This window comes from Molossus molossus, unplaced genomic scaffold (assembly GCF_014108415.1).
Source record: "Molossus molossus isolate mMolMol1 unplaced genomic scaffold, mMolMol1.p scaffold_m16_p_6, whole genome shotgun sequence".
NCBI lineage: Eukaryota > Metazoa > Chordata > Mammalia > Chiroptera > Molossidae > Molossus > Molossus molossus.
The window spans coordinates 61,671,706-61,694,142 of record NW_023425399.1 but is presented as its reverse complement, the minus strand read 5'-3'; the positions used below and the strand labels follow the sequence as shown (position 1 = coordinate 61,694,142).

The 22,437-nt window shown below is 39.4% G+C and overlaps 1 protein-coding gene across 1 annotated transcript in view; it reads right to left on the bottom strand.

The window, feature by feature from the left end:
* PIEZO2 (piezo type mechanosensitive ion channel component 2) overlaps positions 1-22,437 on the bottom strand; it is a 586,652-nt gene that overhangs the window by 87,911 nt on the left and 476,304 nt on the right. The window contains exons 19-27 of the mRNA XM_036245071.1: positions 17,798-17,830; positions 17,239-17,438; positions 15,119-15,279; positions 7,007-7,183; positions 6,604-6,729; positions 4,985-5,185; positions 4,107-4,311; positions 3,894-3,995; positions 2,364-2,529 (exon numbers count right to left, since the gene is read on the bottom strand). Of these exons, the coding sequence (XP_036100964.1) occupies positions 2,364-2,529; positions 3,894-3,995; positions 4,107-4,311; positions 4,985-5,185; positions 6,604-6,729; positions 7,007-7,183; positions 15,119-15,279; positions 17,239-17,438; positions 17,798-17,830 (1,371 nt within the window). The remainder of the gene's footprint in view (positions 1-2,363; positions 2,530-3,893; positions 3,996-4,106; positions 4,312-4,984; positions 5,186-6,603; positions 6,730-7,006; positions 7,184-15,118; positions 15,280-17,238; positions 17,439-17,797; positions 17,831-22,437) is intronic.

Here is a 22,437-nt window from a genome sequence, read left to right as displayed (position 1 = left end):
TCCAAAACCGGAAATAGACACTACAAATAAAGAAAACTACAGGTCAATATTCCTGATGAACATGGATGCCAAAATCCTTAAGAAAATACTGTCAAATTGGATTCAGCAATTCATCTAAAAAAAATTATTCAGCATGACCAAATGGGATTCATCCCAGGGGTGCATGGCTGGTACAATATTCACGAATCAATAAATGTGATACAGCACATAAACAAAAAGAAAGATAAAAACCACATGATCATATCAATAGATGCTGAAAAAGCATTTGACAAAATCCAGCAACCATTTTTGATAAACATGCTCAGCAATGTGGGGATAGAGGGATCATATCCAGACATAATAAAGGCCATATATGAAAGACCTACAGCCAAAATCATACTCAGTGGGAAAAATCTAAAAGTATTTCCCTTAAGAACAGGAACAAGACAGGGATGTCCACTTTTGCCATTTTTATTTAACATAGTACTGGAAGCCTTAGCCACAGCAATCCGACAGGAGGAAAAAATAAAAGTAATCCAAATTGGAAAGGAGAAAGTGAAACAGTCATTATTCACAGATGACATGATATTATACATAGAAAACCCTAAACACTCCATCAAAAATCTACTAGACTTAAATGAATTTGGCAAAGTAGCAGGATACAAAATTAACATCAAGAAATTGACGCCATTCTTATACACCAATGATGAACTCACAGAAAGAGAAACTAAAAAAAAAATCCCATTTACCATCGTGGCAAAAAAAGTAAGATACCTAGAAATAACCTTAACCAAAGAAGTAAAGGACTTATTCACAGAAAACTACAGGACATTGAAAAAAGAAATAGAGGAAGATATAAAAAAGTGGAAGCACAGACCTTGTTTATGGATTGGAAGATTTAACATCATTAAAATGTCTATATTACCAAAGCAATCTATAAATTCAATGCAATCCCCATCAAAATACCAACAACATATTTCATAGAACCAGAACAAATACTTCAAAAGTTCATATGGAACCAAAAAAGACCCCGAATAGCCACAGCAATCTTGAAAAAGAAGGATAAGGTAGGTGGGATCACAATACTGGATATCAGGTTATATTACAAAGCCACCGTAGTCAGAACAGCCTAGTACTTTCACAAGAACAGGCATATAGACCAGTGGAACAGAATAGATAACCCACAAAAGGACCCAAGACGTTATGCTCAATTAATATTTGACAAAGGTGGCAAGAGCATACAATGAAGTAAAGACAGCCTCTTTAATAAATGGTGTTGGGAAAATTGGACAGTTACAGGCAAATATAGCCACATGGCATTTGTGTGCTCTGTCCAAAACTCTGTCTTTGTTGCTCCCTGGTGAAGTCAAGTTCCTTTTTAGGAAGCCATTTTCCCTCTCTGACCTTCCTCATGGAAGGTGAGGCAGCATTCAGATCTCAGTCATGTTGCAATAAATAGTAGTTGCTTGGAGCTTTCCTAGCCCAGTGGCTGACACCTGACAGAAGTAATCATTATAGGCCACATCCCATCTGCATTTGCATAATTAGAGCTTCTTTGTTTTAGAGGTTTTGCTTTGTTTTTTTCTCTTCCCAGGTTTGGGGAAAGCAAAGAAGAGCCAATTATGGGTCACTTCTTTGATTAATAAATGTGTGTATGTGTTTAAAGGAGGCATTAAAAATCAACCAATTTGTCAGACTCCCACACTGATGGCTGATTTGAGTCTGAAAGGCTTTACAGGATGAAGAAGCTCTTTAGGGAGGCAGACCTGAGTGCTCTCCGTGGGGCGGTGTCAGGTTACAAAAACTATGAGGACCTGGGAACCCAGAGAATGCAGAAGAAATGCACAGCAAGAAATTTAGTTTGGTTTAAACACAAACTCTGTAGAAGGGATGATGAGGCTGCCAAGCTCAGTGGTCACCAGACTGAGGAGGGCAGAGAAGGTGCTGCAAAGGGGCCGGTGCCAGCACAGGGCGGCTGTGATGACTAGTCGTCCTCGGGACTCACTGAATATGGGGGATGAGGAGGAAGAAGGGACCAGGACAAGGGGCACAGGATGAGGAGGAAGGACCAGGGGTAAAGAGGAGGCATCCCTGCTAGAAAACCAGGAAGAAATATTATGGGTATATGACAGTTTGTGTATGAATAAAATGACAAAAACTGAAGCAAAAAAGTGTGGTTAATGCTGACAGAAACAAAAGTAGATCTGTAATTCGCAGGGTCAGTTTCTAGATTACTGAACCACCTGGTCTCACATTTATTAGTTTTATGGGTACAATCACCTGTCAGTGTCCTAATAATGGCAGAGAGAATTGGAAGTAGAGGTATATATTCTAAGTGAAAGGCAGGCACCAAAGTGACTTTGAAACTGTGCAGCTGTCATTACCTGCAGTGAATGAAATCTGGGACAGGGTTATGTTGGCTGAAGGAGGCTGCATCAAGGTTCATGCAAATCTCGACATTGTCCCCTGCCATGATTCGCACGGCAGCTTTATTTTCATCCTCGAAAATCTGCCGTTGTAAGGAGGCACACAGAAGCAGCATGAAGTCATCTGGCAAGACAGAGGTAAGATCACTAAACCTGGGTTTATACCTATAGGAAAGTCCCCATACAGCAGGAGCTGCTTCTTAACTCCCAAGGGAGTTATGTTCCGAAAATTCTTCCTGGATTGCAATGTTGGGGCCAAGTTCCCACCTTCCCTACCATGGGGGTTGCAAGAGGGACAAAGTGGGAGAGCCCCTGGATTCTGTCTGCATGGGGGTAAGTGAAAGTATCAGGTGCCAATTATTGGCCTTCAAAACTCTCTTTATTTGCATTTATTTTCCACCAGTTTTGAGGAGGCCATTTGAGCCCTTTTCCTATCTTTATCTTTTTATATGTGGTAGAAGACATTTTTGTTTTTCTTTGTTATCTCCACTCCCCTTAGCTTTTGTGACCAAAGACTCTTCCAGAGCACACACTGTAGTGAAGGCTTGGTGACAACAGGTGACAATTACGGGCTGATTTGTGAGAGTGGAAGAGAAGTCTGTGTCAGCTGTTCTTGTGGCCAGCAGCCCAGAACTCCAGGCAGGCTGGCAGCCTCCAGCCCAGGTTGCTTTGTTGTTCTTCAAATTAAATCTGGACCTGCCCAGTTTGGCTTAGCGGTTAAAGCATCAGACCAAAGATGGAAGGATTGCAGGTTCGATCCCTAGCCCCTGTCAGGGTTGTGCAGGAGGCAATCAACTGATGTGTCTTTCTCACATCAATGTCTCTCTCTCTCTTTCTCCTCCCTTCCTTCCTCCCATTCTATCTAAAAATCAATAAAAAAATATCCTTGGGTGAGGATTAACAACAACAACAAAAATTAAATCTGAATGTGTTTAGGCATCAAAGTAGCTTTTTGGTTTTCCACAGCACCCAGCGTTCCCTATTGTTTTAGGTGGGAGAGGATAATCTTGACCTTTGAATTATCAGGCTGCCCTTGAAATGGCTTAGGACTGGGGACCTGCTCAGGAGCATGGGTAATCTGAGTAGGATATTCCTGGCTAGCACTATCTTATCTTCAGATTTGGTCTGTGGTGGCAGCCAGAAAAAACAGCTTCACAAAAATACATGGCCTCTCTCTCCAGTCTACCTTCTAGAGGGAGGGTTTGCAGAGGTGTGTGTTGGGGGGCAGGGGGCGTGTGTGTGTGTGTTGGGAGGTGCAATTATAAAAGTGAATATGGTATTTCAATGTTTATTTATTAATTTTGCAAATGTAATGGGGCAAGTAGAGGCCATTAACGACCTGTGATATTAATGCATTGAGACAAACCTTTTACATGATTATAAAGTGCAGTAGAAGAAGCAAAGGCACTAATGCATAATGCATGAGATGGATTAATAAATATAAAACCAAATACTAGTGCTCTGTGGCCCCAAGGCTGCAACACTTACAGATGAGAAACACAGAGTTAGGTCGCACAATGAAGTCTGGGAAGTACAGCCACTTTATGATATTGTCATTGAAGTTGGCACCCTTGAATCTCCATGGGTAATCTGCAGGGAGAGAGGTGGTGAGGAACAAAATCAATATGCTTCTTTGCTGTCCCCTGTGCATAATGTAAGGATGGATCATAAGAGCAGCTGCTCCTGGGGAGACACACGCACCTCTGCAGGGTGCTGGGGGGATGCCTATGCAAATGAAATACTGGAACGTGATGATGCATGCCAGGAAGCAGCAGTACTTGGGCCAGATCTCTGCGATGGCTTTTCTTCTGCGTCGATATAAGACAGCGATCAGCCAGCAGGCATGAATCATGGCATAGAAATCCATTCGCTGACCGATTACATTAACTGCCATTAGGAAACAGGTCTGTGTAAGGATGAAAAGAGGCACAAAAATGAGTTTACAGGAAAGGAAAGTGGTGTCAGCTATCAGCCCTTTGCACAGGCAGAGACCTGTCTTCCTGAGGTAGGTATCTCTGCACATGTTCACCAGGTCTTGTCTTTTTGTGTATCTGGAAGAAATAATACTGTAAAAATTACTTCTGAGGGAGAAACTGACTACATTACTATTAACAAAAACTACTTCAAAGCATGAAGAGAACTACAGCTATGATTTCTTTATGAAAATTACTATTTCAAATTCATTCCATTAAGGAGCAGGCAGTACCACAACCATTTCAGGTCAAAACAATTCATTTTGGCTAAGGTTACATTTTCAGAATGCACAAAATAGAAAAAAAATTATAATATTTTCTGTTTACAAGGAACCAGTTAAAACAAGTGATAGGTATTCATGATCTGTAAGACTTCAGAGACCCAGAGAGGCTGAGTTCACTGCTGCAAAGGGCTCATTGGCACTTGGTCTTGGAAAACCTTCAACCAGGCCAGGTAAACCCTTCAGCAGAATCTCCTGCTAATCCTGAGGATCAGTAATCATGGCCTGAACATGCAGGATGAAACTGCAGTGGCCAACTCGCTGAAAGCAGCTATTGGAATTTTCACAGAAAATAGGAAGAAAATGCAACAGCAAGAAAACTCACCTCCAGACCAAACTTGTAGAAGAAATAATTTATGAAATATTTGGCACAATTTATAAGTCCATCATCTAGATGGTGTCTTGTAATGTCATGAAAGATGGTTTTAGATACAGGAGCTGTGAGGTTGTTTCGCCCCCGATAGTATTCCTGATGGCGGTAAACTGTAACCTCAAAGGCTAGAATGGCCAGCATCAGCAGATTATTCTACAAAGCAAGAAAACACAGCTGTGTGAAGCCAAATGCTTTATGACTTGGTAATTTTAAGCAATCTTCATAATAAATCATTTGATTCCATTCTTGATGTTGAATAGAAAATGCTTTATAAAATCCCACCTCTATAAAATACAGTCTTGAATTCAATGTTTATTTTTTCTGTTTCCTGGTAACAAAGTGGAGTTATCTGCATGATGCAAATCAGGTAAATTTGCGTGATAATAGGATCTAGAATCTCTAGACAAGAACCTGTTCCAGAAAAAATACACACCCGTGTACCAGGAAGCAGTGTCCAGATACCTTTGGAGGGTAGTCCAACCTTATTGGCAAGTAGAAGTGCAAAAACACATCTACAGTGTTCTACAAGGATGTGCTGGGACACAGACTAAGCAGCAGAAGTGGAATAAACATTAGAGGGGACATTTCTGAACACTTCTGAAATCTGACTAGAGAGAGGAGTATTGAAAAACATGATGATAAAATAGTAATGATAATAATAATGATGATAATAATAATAAAAAAATAGTTAACATTTATGGAACCATACATGCCAGATAGTATTCTCATCACTCTTTTCAAATATCAGTTTGCTTTATTCAAGTAACAGCTCTCTATGGTAGATATCATTTGTATATTACATGACAGATACGGTTGATATCATTGATAAACTTTACAAATGATATCTGCCATATGGTCTGCTGTATGAGATCTGCCAGAGTCAAAGGAAAACAAGTTGTTTGGTACATTTTAAAATTCTAGGTTTTGAATATAAATGTTTCATTTTTAATTTCCTTGTCAGCATAATATTACTAAAATTAGTCATTAAAGTAAAATATAAAAAATCTGAAGTATATTACTTTCATTATATTTCTTACAACTGCTTGCAAAGTTCCTTTTTCAAAAATATGTTCTTTATTTTAGTACCTTTAAATGTAATATATTCCCTTTATTAAAAATTGTAGAGAAATAGATTTTAAATAGCAAAAATTCTTGTAATGCTACACCTACTTCTCAGAAATAATCATTGCTGACCTTTTGTTATATTTTACTCATTTTTTCTCTGTATCAAAAAAGATTATACTATGTACAGTATTCTAACATTTTTTTAACTTAATAGATTTTGAACATCTTTTAATGTCTGACATAATCAATCTTCCTCAATCCATTAGTGGTTCTATAATGTTCCAGTAACTATACCTGTCACATTTTATTCAATTAATCACAAACTACTTGGTAAATTCCTTTTCAGCACAACACAATACTTATTTTAATATTTAGTCATTTGTCTCAAAGGTGAGTCTAAATGCCAAATAAGATAAGGTTGCTGTCAGATGTGTTAGGGGTTTCAAGGGAAAGGATTCTAGAAATAACTGTGCAGAGGCACCAACTCAGCATGACAAAGCCTTTACCCTCAGGTAGACAAGCAAAGGTGAAGACTTCCTCAGGCCCACCCACTCTGTTGGGTCAATAGAACTGTTGTAGAGTAGAGACTTGTTCAACTGGAGGAAGGGAATATCTGTTTGATTTTCATTTGGCTGAAAAAAGAGAAAAGAAAGTAAAAAAAGATGGCTCCACAGGTTATGATATCAGGTTATTCTTTAACTTTGAGCATAAGAACATAAGGGAAATGGGAGGGAAAGACCATTTTAAAGGGGAAATCTCATCAGAAATAGAGACTTGGGTCTGGCAACATATCCAACCTGCTAAGGTGACTTAGAGGTCAACAGAAAGTGCTTGGGGTATAGATTCCCCAATATCCATCTGACTTCCCTAAAGCTCAGTCTAAAATATTCCCCCATCTTTGAGTCTCACCAAGGAACAGTTTACAGAAAATTTCTTAGGCTCAATGGTTTGCAGCTGGTACAACATTTTGCAGACGATGATCACACATGTCCAGACAGTGCAGACACTTGAAGCCAGACGGCGTAGCTTGGTGTATGGTAGAGCAAAAGCCCAAGAAATCAAAAATACATAGTTGAACACAGACACCTGAAAACATAAAATCAGAAATGGGGACAAAAATACATAACATGGTATAACATCCACAAAACATGGTAATTTGATTTATTCTGTTCTGCTCAGTTCATCAGAAGTTTATTGGGTTCCAAGCATGTGAAGGCATTGCCCTAGGTGCTAAGATATGTGTCTTGTATGGTAGACAGATATATAATCAGATTATGTCAGTATAACGTAGCAGTAATAAACTATAGATGCAAATAGGTTCCTGTGAGAATACCCAGAAAGGGTCCTTGGCCCAATCCGGAGCTTCAGGAAGCATTTCCTGGAAAGAATGATGCTGAGCTGAGCCTTGAAGGGTGCAATGAGTTAGCCAGACCAAGAAAGGTGAGAAGTGCATTCAAGGAAAAGGATGTGTGAGCAAAGGCAGGAAAGCATAAAGGAGCCTGGTGGGAATGGGTGACCACAAACACTTGGGAGTTCTGGAGTTGGAAGGAGTGACTTACAGCAGTATGAAGCTGCAGATGCAGCTGGGAGCCACATTGTGATGGACCCTTCTAAAACCATGTGATGGCCCCCATTGTGTAGAAAATAGTGACCCACAGGGAAACCTTAAGAAAAAAATTAGCATTTTATTTAAATACATGTAACTGAAGAACAGAGGTGCATCCATGAGGTTAGACCAGAGAAAAGGAGACCAGCTCACATGCACTATAATTGCCCAGGAGAACAATGACAAGCGTCTACACTTGGATAGTGGAGCAGAGGTAAGGAGGACTCATGGATTTGAGATGGGAATTAAAATTAGCTAGATTTGATGATTGATTGGCTTGGAGGTGGTGGTGGTGGTAGGTAAGGGAGAAAGTGTAAGGAATGCTTCCCAGTTTTCTGGCTTGGGAGCTGGAGTCACTACTGAGAGAGAATCTGAAGTGAGGGCAGCTGCAAAGAGGGAAGACAAGGCCCTGGCTGGGTAGCTCATTTGGTTAGAGTGTTTTTCCAATACACTAAGGTTGTGGATATGATCCTCAGTCAGGGCACATACAAGAATTAACCAACGAATGCATAAATAAGTGCAACAATAAATTGATGTCTGTCTCTCACTCCTCCCCTTTCTCTCCCCCACTTCTTCACTCTCTCTAAAAATCAATAAATAAAAACAATTTTTTTTTAAAAAAAAAGAGAGACGGCAGTGACTTCAACTTGATTTTAGGATGTGAGTATTTATTGATCAGGTGAGATGTGCACTCATTTGTAGAAGCACTACCATCTTATTCAGCTATAGAAATTTATTCTGGGTATTATCAAAATAATATCTAAATATTGTTAAAATAATATCCTAGGGATATTTAATATTACCAGGTAAAAATAACCTCATGCAGCCCTGCCAGGTTTGGCTGAGCAGTAGAGCATCAACCCACAGAACAATGAATCATGGGTTTGATTCCGGTCAAGGGCACGTACCTTGGTTGCCATTTGTCCCCGGCCCTGGTGGGGGTTGTGTGGGAGGCAACCAGTCGATTTGGCTCTATCACATCGATGTTTCTCTCTCTCTCTCTCTCTCCCCCTCCCACTCTGTCTGAAGATAAATGTAAAAATATCCTTGAAGGAAGATTAGAAAAAAAAAAAATAACCTCATGCAGTCAATTGACAAAATTGAACATGTACCAAGTGCTAGGTACTATGGGCTATGAGATATGATTCCTGCTTGGCTTACAAATTTAGACAAGAAATGTGGAGACTCCAGGACAGTACCTAAGTCTGCAGTTTGTAATGTACTACATTTCTTACTCGTCTATTTAACTACTTGACACTGTCCAGAGCAAGAAACTTCTCAGAGTTCCTTGAAGTGCTGAAATATGAAGATAGTAATAGCTGCCTTACAGAGTTAATCGAGGATGAAAGAGATACTGTATGCAGAAGTACCCTGTAAAATATAAAGCGTTCACCAACATAGTAGATATTACATTTCAACAAAATATTCTGACTAGCCAGGTGACTCCTCCTCCTCAGTTATCAGCAAGTACAATGTTAAAAAGCAAATTTATTAAGGGTATTATGATAAAAAGTCTTTTTGTTAACTTTTTATTATGTATAAAAACAGTACAACAGCCCGGCCGGTGTGGCTCAGTGGTTGAGCATCAACCCATGCACCAAGAGGTCACTGGTTTGATTCCCAGTCAGGGCACATGCCCAGGTTGTTGGCTTGATCACCAGTGGGGAGCATGCAGGAGACGGCCAATCGATGTTCTCTCTCATCGATGTTTCTATCTTTCTCTCCCCTCCTCTTTCTCTAAAATCAATAAAGAAAAAAATATTAAAAACAAAACAAAATAGTACAACAAAATTTTTGACTGGTACAGAGAAGTAAAGATAATACATTTTATTAAGTCCAAATGAGGTTCAAGGCAACATTCTATGTGGATTGTTGCCCTCAAGAAACACATGGGGTCAGGCAAGTAAGAACTACATAAACAGCCTATGACAACATGATAGAGGAAGAGCCCTTCTGGGGTGAGCTGAGTTGTGTGGGTGCACACAGCTGATTATCTAACCCAGTATGGGGAAAGCTGCCCAGAGGACCTGAGGTCAAATAGGACATCACTGGGCAGAGGAATTGTAGTCGAAGGCCTTACAAGCAAGAGAGAGCATGGAGTGGACATCTTCAGAGCAGCAAGTGGTTTACTGTGAGAGCAGTGTGATCTGAGTGCATTTAAAGATCTTTGAAATGTACCAGGCAGCTTGGGTGTCTAGGAAAGGAAATGGTGAAGTGGTCTAGGACTAGATCATGAGTGTTAGATTGTGTTATTGGGAGGATGATAGAGACCTGTTGAAAGTTTTCAAGTAGAAGATTAACATGATCATACTTATAATCTGAAAAGATTATTATGACTGCATGACAGAAGACAAATTAGAAGGGGAAAGGATTACAGCAGAGCTGGGAATATTTTAGAGTAATTGAAAAGGGGACTGATACAGATAGAGGTAATGAGCTTAGCCTTAGAGATATTCAGTTGAAGGTGCTTTGGGGACATGCAAGAGTGAGGTCATTTTCAGTTGGCACTTGGGGATCTGAGAATGGAGTTCAAAGAGGGGACTGGTTGAAGATACAGATTTACAACTCATTGCATGTAGATGGCAAGTGAATGACAGGAGCTTACGAGATCACCCACAGAGAGTACAGAACCAGAAAGGGGTGTGAAAGTAGAACCTGAAGAACCCCAGGAAAGAAGCTGGCAGGAAGAGAAGAAGGAGCCCCTGTGAATGAGCCTGGAAAGAAGGGCCAAAGCAGTGGGGAGAGGCTGGGAATGTGTGCTAACTTAGAAAGCAAGGGAATAAGAGACAGTTTCAAGGATGAGAAAATGATCATCAATATCCATTGTCACAGAGAATCAAGTAAAATGAGCAGACTCTGTGAGGTGGGTGTTTTTATTTTTATCATTTTACAAAGAAGAAAACTGAGACTCAGATCAATGTAATTCTTTGTTCAGTGCAAACATGGTTGACAATGGTCTCATCACCTTGGTGACAAGAATCTCATGGAGTGTACATTAAAAAAAGAAAGACAAATACTTGGGCCCCAATTAATACCTGATAAGTCAGAATTCCTAGGGAAATGACTAATAATCCTATAGAACAAGTGTCCAGGTAATTTTTATTATCAAAGAGTTTTGGGAAGCAATTTTATGCCATAATGCCTTCCTAACAAAACTCTTTTACACAAATTGTCATTTTATATGAACATAAATTTTTGTTGTTGTTAATCCTCACCTAAGGATTTTTTTTTTCCCACTGACTTTTAGATACAGTAGAAGGGAGTGAGGGAGAGAGAAACATTGATGTGAGAGAGACACATGGATTGGTTGCCTCCCATACAACCCTGACCAGGGCTGTATGTGACCCAGGTACGTGTCCTTGATCAGGAATAAAACCCATGACCCTTTGGTCCATGGGTTGATTCTCTAACTGCTGAGCCAAACAGAATTTTGGTTCCTGGGCCTGTGCTCACCTGTCCCTGGCCTCCCTCCCTCAGAGAACCTACAACTTCAATACCACTTCTGCATGCAATCCCCCTCCTGTGTGCTCAGAGCTTCCAGGGAACACCTGTAACCCAATAGTTGATGCGACTTTGGTTTTATTTATCAGCCGTTACCATTAGACTGCAAGCTGAGACAAGAAGTGTATTCAATGCTTCTGTACCAGCATCTAGCACAGTATAAGCATTCAATTTATTGTGATGTATTATAAGTATATATAAAGTCTAAATTCATGCTTTGTGAGAGTGAAAGTAATAATAATGAAATATCAACTGGCATTATCTCAAGCTTGCAAAGTTATTTACCTCCTTCTTTCAGTCAGTAAACATTCATTAAGCTTCTACAATTGGCTAAGTCCTCTGGGAGTTACTAAGGATACTAAAAGAAATATATGGTCCCTTTCCTCAAAGAATAACTTGATCTCACAGAGCACTCTAGGAATGTTTAGGAATTTAAAATATGGTTACACATCGAAAAGAGAAAGAATATTACATATATTTTTAAATTAGGTCATTCCAAAGTGCCATCACTCCCCAGGAAGGGATGTTGATATAAGAGAACAGTTCCTGTAACGAATTCTTTCTCAGAGACTTTTTCTCTCTTGGATGCCTATAATGATAACCTTGGAATGGTTTAATATTTATGGCAGAATGACTATAAAAGTTTGTGAAAACAAGATCCCTGGCTGATGGCCTTGGATGAGCATAGTTTGAATCCAAAGAATGTGGTCACGCATCTCAAAGATTTAACTGGGGATGCTGGTTTTGTTCTCGTTTTGCCATTTACTGATTAGCAATTTTTGAGAAAGGATTTATTTTGTATTAATCAAAAATAATAAACTATGAATGCAAATTTATATAGCAAATGTCATTGCTGACAGGCTTCTTGCATTGAGAAAAGTCAGATGTTCAAAGCAGAAGAGGCCCCTGCAGGTGTAAATGAGCATCTCAGAAGTGCACAACCTGAGGCCGCTGTTCACAGGTGAATGTGTCTCTGGAGTTGTGCAATATAGCCACCTTGACACAAACAGCTATACACTCTCCCTTGTTATAATCCAGTAAAATTCAAACACATTTCATGCTGGATTGGCACATGGCTCCTGACCAGAATCACTACAAGAGTCAGCGTTCATCTCTCTTCCTCAACTGTACTCAGTATAGAAAGGTGTTAAGTCAAAGTATTAAGAGACACCAAGTTAGAGCAGATGGAGATATAACATTCCAAAACAAGGTGTAAATCAACCGGTACAAATTTCAAAACAGTTGATGGGAAACCATTTAGGGGTATTTAAAGCCCTCCATGAGGAAATACATGAGGTGACAGCATGGGGGGAGCGTGAAGAAATTTCATTGCAGGGAGGTGACTCTGGCTGTCTCTTAACCCCAAGAAGATGGGGTGAGATGAAGGTAGACTACATTCTCTCTTCATAATCACGAGTGAGAAAGCCTCAAGCAGAAACTCTCAAGAGCTCTTAGTGTGTATATATTGGAGTTTTTGCATGAAGTTTTGGCACTGATGTCTAACTTCTACCCAGAAAATCCAGCTGGCAAGGACAGACAGGCTGCTGTGGTGGCACAGCCCAGCAGACTGCTTCACTGCCATCCAAACAGAGCAGGGACTGCGTGAATGTTGACCTTGGGCCTGATGCAGGAGGGAGGACACTGGAGCTGTTTTGAGTACTGCTTAAGGGGATTTCCTGAAAGGGGAACAAGTCTTCAGGAGAAAGGGCTCCAGGACAACGATGCTGGGAAACTAGGGCAGAGGAGCCTCCATGAGAGAAAGGGTAGGTTTAATGAATCCAACCCAGAGTGTGAGGCCACCTATAATAGTACAAATCAAATCCCCCCATCTCCATCCCTGCCCCACAGAGGTTCTAACAGAGGTTAGTTCACTAGGGTAGAGGCAGTGAGGGGAAGAATGTCTGAGAAAGAAGAAACAGCTAGAAAGAGGAGACCCTTCTTCCTGAGTAAGACATCAGAGTTTGATTCTTTACTGTGGATAAAAAATTTTGATTTTGCTTCACTTTAAGATAATTGTGGGATTTTCCATTACCTAGGAATGATAAAGTGTTTTGCATTCAGGGGTATGAAGGAAAGTTTCCTTGCTGATTATGTCTCATATGTTCTGATTGCTCAATGCTTCAGTGACATCAATAAGAATCAGCTGTGAACATGCTGAACTGACCCATAGACCAGTCAGCAGAGAGAGGGGAGAGACCTCAGAGGTGATGGTACCGAAGGATCATGCAGTAAGTCACACTTTGGCTCCAGAAACCCTTCATGGGTAGAATGACATCATGTGAAACTAAGAGGTACCCATGGGGGTTAAGCCATTTTACACCAATAGGGTTCTGGAAGATGCTAGACCTAGTGGGAGCAAAATTTCTCCAATTCATGAGTCTCTAATGTGTTTTAAAGTTATAGGTGAGAGAGATGGAATGAGGAATAAAAATTGTGGGAAATCCACACAATGTGTGAATCATAGAGAAGAAATTGGTTATATTCCATCAAAGGCTGTTTTATTAATGGGGTAACAGAGTGAATAGATCATGATCTTTTATTTGTTTGATAGTCTGTTAATAAGACATTCTTTAGACTCATTAAGGATGATTTAAAAAATATATGTCTGTTTTTTGTTTAGGATTTGTAAGAAAGCAGTATCATTTTATGCCCTTTTGTTATGAATTATGTAGAATGGATTTCAGAGAGTACATATTCTGTGTCCTGGTCACACCAATTTTTCTCTCATTCAATGCCCGCTCCTGTCAGTACCTCGTTTAATGTGCCTCCACACCTCTGCCGCACAGCTTCTTAGGCCGTCAGAAGTCATCTATGTATCACATTTGGTTAATTCAGAAATGGCCTTGGCTCATTTTTAGCCAATGCCTTATTTTTTCCTTTTTTATTCTCTTTAATATTCTGGCTCTCAAATTGTCTAAATTTTTAGTCAATTCACCAATATAGTTATAATACTAAAAATCTTTCATTCTAGATTAATATACATATTAGGCTAGACTGTAGTGCTAATAAATGTATAGAATTGGTTACTTAATAATGGAGCTTATGTCATTTTCAGCCACAAATCTCACAGGGAGAGTGGTTTTGTTTTTGTTCCAACCTGGCAATGATCACTTATCAATTTCAGATGGTTTGTGTGAAGTGGGAAAATGTTCTAGCTCAGACTGTGGAGCTCAAAGAAAGGTTTGTCCTTAGTTACCTATTCGTGAAACATTTTAAGTTTATAGTATTGCAGTTGTCATATTATATTATTATGTAACTTTAGAAAAATATAAATTTTAGAGAGCAAAGAGTCTTTGAATTGTCACTAAAAATATAGTTCAGGGAAATTAGGAGTATGTGAAAATTGTTGGTTGAATAAATTGAAGGAAAGCTAATCTCTCCACAGTTAACATCAAATAATTGTCATTTGAATAATGACTCTCCTTTTCAAAGATGAGAAAACAAGTGCAATTATAACGTTGAAAGACTGTATCTTGTCTCAAAAAATCCAATAGTAAATAAAGTGAGCTCTACTATAGATTTTGTTAAATTTTGGAACTCAAGTTTACTTTTTGGTAACATAAACTATAGTTTTTTTCTCAAATAGAATTTAGAGAGATAGATTCTCACTTATAGTACAGAAAGCCAGCTTGCTGTCACACACTTCAACTAAAGACTAGATGAATGTAAGTAACCTTTGTGATATGACCAAGCCAATTAGGAACTGAGCCAACAGCCTCTTCTCACCTATTAATTATTCCTCTTCTCAACTGCCCATCGTTTTTCTGTAAAATAAAGAGTATGTGCCTGTCTTAGTGTCTTGATGTTCTAATGGAATGGGAACTACATTTCAAACAAATCATGGACAGCTGGAAAAAAAATAATGACCCATTGTGGTTCTGTTTGGCCTGATGATACAACAAATGTTTACTTGCCTCTTTCACAGAAACCCAGATAATGTACGATGAAACAATTTTGATGATGTGCAACTCCAAAATCCACCACATGAACACCTGCAGCTTGTGAAAATACTCCAGGAATTTTAAGAAGAGCACAGTGAGACGGTCAATCACCAGATGCCATTTGTTCCTTAAATCTGCAAAACAGTAAAATACCCAAGAGCATAAAAACGTTTTTGGTTTTTTTTAAGGGTTTTGGGGGGCATTATTATTTAAAGCAAATCTTGTAACTTTCAGTTTGAAATAAGAAGATGCAAAATAATAGTGTGGGTGAATTATAAGACTACCAAAATCTGGAGCAAGGGTGGTCTAAGGATTCCATGTGGTGATAATGATGCAGACATCATATGCTGAGACTCTGAGGAACAAGATTACTTTTATCTCTTTTAATTAAATTAGTGTGAAGAAGAATTTTGACCTTATTTACTCTTAAAGCTGAGCTCTAATTCCCTAATTTCCTGGGAATATTAAGTAACACGAGCTCTGTTTAAATGACATTTTTCTTGCTCAAGTCGTGCTCTGCAGGTGCCATTCTCCTTTCAGGGGCTTGACTAGAGAGTGGATGAAGCTCACAGGGCCTGGAGGACGGGCCAGGCAGCATGCCGCCAGAGGCAGGGAGAGCCTGCTCCTCTCACAATGGACGGTGAGCAGAGCATCAGAATGACCCAGTCTCCGTCCACACACTGTGGTCAGACTCATTTTAATCATAACTTTTAATCATTTTCTTCTTTCTACCTTGTGCTAGGGAGTCATATTTGCTGACTGGGGTGATGCTTCTGTCTAGAAGGATCGTCTTGGTGATCATTACTCAGAAGTGATCATTACAACAGGACTGCTTTGCGGAATCAACACAGCACCGCGTTCATAGACAAAAGCTCACAAGCCCAAGCAGATGATAAGAGTGAAGTGTCTCTTGAGTGGTTGAAACACTGTACTTGGTTCTAAAGGGTTAAGTTTTTAATTATTCTGAAAAAAACTTCTTTGCTGCTCAGATGATATTATAAGATTACAGCATAACTGGGCACAGTTCAGAAGTGGGGGTGACAGGTACTGAGGGAGAACAGATGCAGTCCAGTTTCTGCTGAGATGCTATTAGTAAAGGCCCCACCTGTGCTGAGGCAGAAACAACATTCCCCCTGACCTCTTGGTTCCACAGAGGTGGGCTCTACCTTCATACTGAAGAACACATGCTGCTCACATATAGAGAGAAGATTTCTGGGCCTCTCCTAAGATCTTCTGAGATGAATGGGTGAAGAGGAGCAGGTTTTCAGGGAGTTTGATTTTTGGAGGGATCTTCTACCTTGTGCTTTTTTATTGTCTGCTTTTGTAAAGCACAGAGCACAGCAAAGACACGTATAGCATCTTACTGTTGCAGCCCCAGAACATCACCACAAAGGCTGTTTTCTGGTTCCTCCCATGATTCTGGGGACGACTGAACAAACTCAGCTTGCCACCTTGTAGACTCTCTGTCAGACAACGTGTCTCACCACTGAGGTCATCTATTCTCAATATGCGCTATTAAAACATTATTTCAAGTAATGAAGAAAAACAGGAAAGAAGAGCCTAAAGAATAAAAGGAAAACATCTAAATAACAATGACAAAAAAAAAAAAATCTCTAGGAGTTGACCTGGAATGATAATTATCCAATCATTCATTTTCTCTTCCAGTGCCTGTGTCCTGAAACATTAGGGCAGAATTAGAAATATGTTCGTAATGATCAGTTTCCTAGAAAAGCCTTAAAATAATTTCCTTGAGGATGTGTTTGAAAAGGCCATGTCCAGCACTTTTGGAAACTCTGCACAGTTGCCTGATTCTGCTCTGGGAGGGAATGTCCTGTCTGAGGTTGCTGTCTAGTCTTGTGCCAGGATCACCAGTGTGGGTCAATAGCTGATAACCAGCCATCCACACTCTTCTTCTAAGACATTATTGGAGCAAATGGAACTGAAATATTTAACTATAGCAATCAAAACACCACACCCCAATTTTTGTTTTACTGAATGGGTCAAATATACATCTGTTTGGTGCAAGTCAGTGTTTCTGTCATGGGTCTGTCAGCCACCATTGTCCGAGCATTCACTGGTAGTGGGTGAATTACCTGATGTCTCTTCCTCTTCCTCTTCATCCTCCTCATCCTCCTCGATGTCTTTTCCAAGCTCACCCTTCTCTGCTTTCTCAGAGCATCCCTCTGGTTTCTCCTCACCAAACTCAGCCAACTGCTTCATCTCTGGCTTGTCCAGGCTGGTGGTCAGATTCATCATGGCGAGGTCTGGAAGGCTTCCTTCTGGGTGGGCCAATCTGTTGGCAGAGAGCAGCTGAGTCAAAAGAGGAAAGGGTGCTGGGAGCCATTTGAGTGAGGGGCAAGTTAAAGGAGGATGAACAAAAATGAACATCAGTGCATATGCACAGGCCTTGCAAGGTGGGGTTGTTAGCATCTTGTCACTTTTTTATAAAGCTCTTTCTAAAAATAAACTGTAAACTCACTTAGGTTTTGTTATCTCTTCCAATTCAGGTTGTAGTGATTAGTCAGTAATGAGAGCTATCAACACCTAAACTTGACATTTTTCCCGGAGGAGAAAATGGTCAGAGTTTAGGATGTAGAAGCATGAAATGGTGTCATGTAGACCAAGCATTTCATGGCTTCACAAGGGACTTACGCATTTTGGTGGATTGGTAATTTTTTCTTGATGCTGCTCAAAGTAATTGAAATAGAAAGGAAAAAAAGGAGATGAGAACAGAAGAGTTATAAGGAATATCAGAGATCACATATCATGCTACATATCATCCATTAGCGCATTCCTGTCCGCCAGTTGCAGTAAGTCCTAACGCAAATGCATTCCAGGATGGCACTGGTAGCGTGCTTTTGCTTGGAGCCCTATGCTTGGCAACTGATTTGAGAGTGGACAGGATTGCAGGTTGTAAGGGAGATAACATAAACTACTGAGGCAAATCACGTCATGCTTTTTTTTTAGTAACGCAGCAAACCATCCTACAAGAATCGTCATTCGCATTTTATATAGGTATTTAAAAAAATTCTTAACTAACGTGTGCTTCCAGTCAACCTTTGCATAGACTCAGCCCATTCTGCCATTATTTGAAGCATAGGTGGTGGATGCTAAATGCTTTCAGGAGAGGATATCTGTATTATGTCCCTGTTCATGGGCACAGATGTGACCTGCTGTACTAGCTGTTGAGAAGATGACACATGAGTGTCAGAGTGGTGGTACAGCCTCACTGAGCCAGGACAGCAACCAGGGCATTGCAGCTTACTTCCCAGTGGGTAATCACAAGTGTGATCTTTCTCCCGATTTTTTAAAAAGTTCTTTTTATTCATATTCAAATGAATGTTTGAAGGAACATTGTGAGTTATAAAGTAGATATTAGGAAAATGTCTACTGGAAATTCTGGTAGTCTTCTCCACTTGTCATAATTAATCTAAACATAGCTTTATTGTAACAGGATGGACAATAAATAATGTTATTCTATCTGTAAAAATGTGGGCTTTGGGTAAATTATTTAACCTCTCTAGAATTTATTTTTGATAAAATGAGGAAATTTGGCTAAAAATCTAAGCTTACTTGCAAATTGTTGGTTTTATATTTGAAACACACCTATGATGTTGGATAACTACTGTAATGAATCTATATTGTCCTTCAACTTTCAGAGAGGTTATCATTCAAAAGTAATTACTTTTTTGTAAATTTTTAAAAATTTTATTAATTTATTTCTGTTACAGATGTTTCTCCCCACCCCCAGACACCTTCCTCCCCATCCCCCACCCCCCGCATTGTTGTCTATGTCCACTGGTTACACATACATGCAGATACGTTCTTTGGTTTATATAATTCATGAAAAAGATGTTTCTATCAATTTCTAGAGAAGAAGGCAGAGAGAGAGAAACATCAATGTGAGAGCCAAACAGATCTGCTGTCTCTTGCATGCCCCCTACTGGGGATCAGCCTGAAAGCCTGGTGTGTGTCCTGACTGGGAATCAAATCAGCAAGGGAGGATACTCAACCGACTGAGCCACACCAGCCAGAGTAAAAGTAATTACTTGTAACAGACTGTCAAGCAGGTAAATTAAATAATGCCAGAAACAAGTTGTTAATTGCATGAAGAAATAACATTGTAAGGATGTTTCAGCATTGAAGAAGTTATGCTGACATATTTTCTAAAGCTAGTCAATTGACCAGCCAATCTTTAGGAAAGTCCCCCTTTCTTGAAACTCTAATAGCTAATGTTACACACCATCACTGTGCACCACACCTAAGCAAACATAATGATGTTCCTGCTTTGTCAGGACTCTATAGAGTAAATGGTATCAAATGCCAAAGCAGTCAGGTGCTACACAGTTGTCAGTATTTGTATGTTCTCTTCAGTATTGCCAGGGGGTTGTATTTTGTGTGTGAGAAGATAAACTTTTTTGTTATGCAGGAATCTGGTGGCTTTTATTGTGGAAGTATGACCATCTCAGAGTGCATTTCTAATGTCTACACTGACACTGCGATGGCTTAATATGAACAAAACGACTTTCCAATATTTAGTGTTATTTATGGAGTAAAACACGGAGATGAGGTTGTTTCTGTACCTGCCACTGTGACTACATAACAAAATCCTCAAGCAGCAGGCCCCAAAGTGCCCTTCTGCACAGGAAATCTTGAGAAGAACTTATTGAATGAAGGACTTAAAGAAGAACACTAGAGTAAATCTTTTGAAAGTTCATCCAAAAGATCTACTTCTGGAAGCTTATACTAATAGTCTACAAGAGATCTGGGGCCAGACAATGCTGGGGAGAGAAGAGAACTTAATTTCTGTGTCTAACATTGTTCATTTTCCTCTAACACAATCTTTATGAGGAAACAGGGCATGTGACTCCTGGGTGCCTGCTAGTGTAGTCTAGTCTCGTGAACTTGTAATAGATGACTAAAAGGGAAAATATGTATCAGGCTATTATTTACTAGTCTAGGAGTTAACTATCTGAGAAATTCCAATGAGAAAATCTTCATGTATAAAATGTGTATAGATGAAAATATTTTCAATGCATGATGGAAGTTTACTATTTTAAAAAGACCAATGCAGCCCTGGTTGTAGCTCAGCGGTTAGAGCGTCAGCCCGTGGACTAGAGAAACCCAGGTTTGGTTCCCGCTAAGGGCACATACCTTGGTTGTGGTTTGGCCCTGGCCCTGGTTGGGGGTTGCGTGGGTGGCAGCCACTAGATAGATGCGTCTCTTTTGCATCGATGTTTCTCTCCCCCCCCCCCCCCCCCCCCTGCTCTATCTGAAGATAAATGCAAAAATGTCCTCGGGTGAGGATTAAAAAAAATGCAAATCTTTTAATTTTTCTTTTAATTTGTATCACAGCAATTTTTTGGAGGTAATATGAACTATTGTTAAAAGCATGCTCTTTGGAATTAGAAAGATTTAGATTTAAATCTCAATTGGACAACTTACTAGCTAGGTGTTGTGGCAAAATTCCTTACCCTGTCTTTTAAGTCTCAGTTTGCTGATCTGTAAAATGGAATAACAGGGCCTATTTCATAGGATGCTGTGAAAATCATGGTGATTTCTGTTAAGGGCTTAACACAGTATTTAGTACACAGGACTATTTTTAATGTAAGAAACTATCTGCTAATGATAGATTTTCATATACTGTTTTGATCATCTGTATCATAAATTCATGATAATGAAGAGGCAGAATTAGAAGTATGGCTTTGAAAGGGACCACATGGCCCCAGACACTGTGGAAGGTGCTATATTTGGATGGTAATTCTGTCATCAGGATATTCTTTAACATAATTTGTGTATTAAAATGACCGTTTGGAAGAAAAGAGCAAATGTTTGTTCCTCTGGAATGTCTCAGGAATTCTTGACATGCTGAGCACTCTGCTGTCTGCCTGTCACCTCCCACCACTGCATTCCTGGACAGGTGGGCTGCTGCAGAGGGGGGTCGGTCCTCCCAGTGCTCACTGACAGGACTGCCACCAGTTTGTTGTAACCAATAGCTGTATTGATTCTCCAGGAAATAATGTACACTTTAACTAAGTTTTTTTCTCCCTAGCAAATTTAAAAAAAGGATTCTGATTTTTCAAAGCTACATTAAAAATCACACTCTAGTAAAAACATTCCCTGAAACATCTAGCTAAGGAACGAACTAACAATACTGGTAATTTTTTACTGATTATCACGTGTGAATTACCTAATCATTATATGAAGGGTTTCTTCTTCAGGCCTCCCAACAGGTATGGTGAAGCCTCCTACCTCCTACTTCCACACAGGTTGCTCATTCTGCTCTCTGCATTTTCTTTAACCAGGCCTATAACTTTGTTGCCTTGTTTTTATTATTATTCAGGCTCTGAGCTTTAATCCTCTCACTATTTCTTGAATAAAATAAGATGATCTCCCTGACTATTTGTCCTTTTGCACTCTAACAAAACAGATGATATTTATCTTTTTATTCACCCACTCTTTCCTTCATGCTTCCACAATCCTCAATGTGTGTGTGTGTGTGTGTGTGTGTGTGTGTGTAGTTATGTATACCTACATCATTTTATTCCAATTATGATTGTGAGGACTGCCTCCTTGAGGGCAGAAATCCAGTCTTATTCTACTCATCTCCTTGCAAAATATAGCCTTGTGCTTGGTATACACTATGATTAATTGCATGTTTGGTGAATAAACTCTATGCACTGGAGAGGCATTCTTTGAAACAGCAGAAAAAAAGTTATGTTATATGGAGATTTAAAGAGGTTTAATTCTGTACTAGAAATTGACTTTGAAAAGCCACATATTAAACTTGTTTCCATCACAGAAAATTGAAATTCTACCTTTGTAAAATCTCCATCTAGATTTCATTTATTTATAACTATTCTAATTTGGAATATGTAGTAATGTATACTGTACTCTCCCTATTCATTAGTCTACTAGAAAAAAGATTTCTCGCAAACTTATAGTGTTTATAAGTAACATTTAAAGTAGAATATTTATATTGTTTAAGATAATTTTCTAGAATTTATAAGCACTTTTAGAAGATTGTATTCATAGAAGAGCAAATGGTTTGTAAATTTAACATCACATCTTAAATATGTGTGTACTAATTCCGCCAACATAATCTACTAGGCAGGATGGGGCGCAAATGGCTTCTGTTTCTGTATATGTGGGGAAAATACCCATTACTCCTGCTAAAGTTATTCTAATTCAGTTGGATCTTCCCCACAATTCCTCACAACATCAAAATTTTATCAGTTATCCACTCTCCTCAACACTTTGCCTTACCTCACCTTATAAGGTAATGTCTAAAT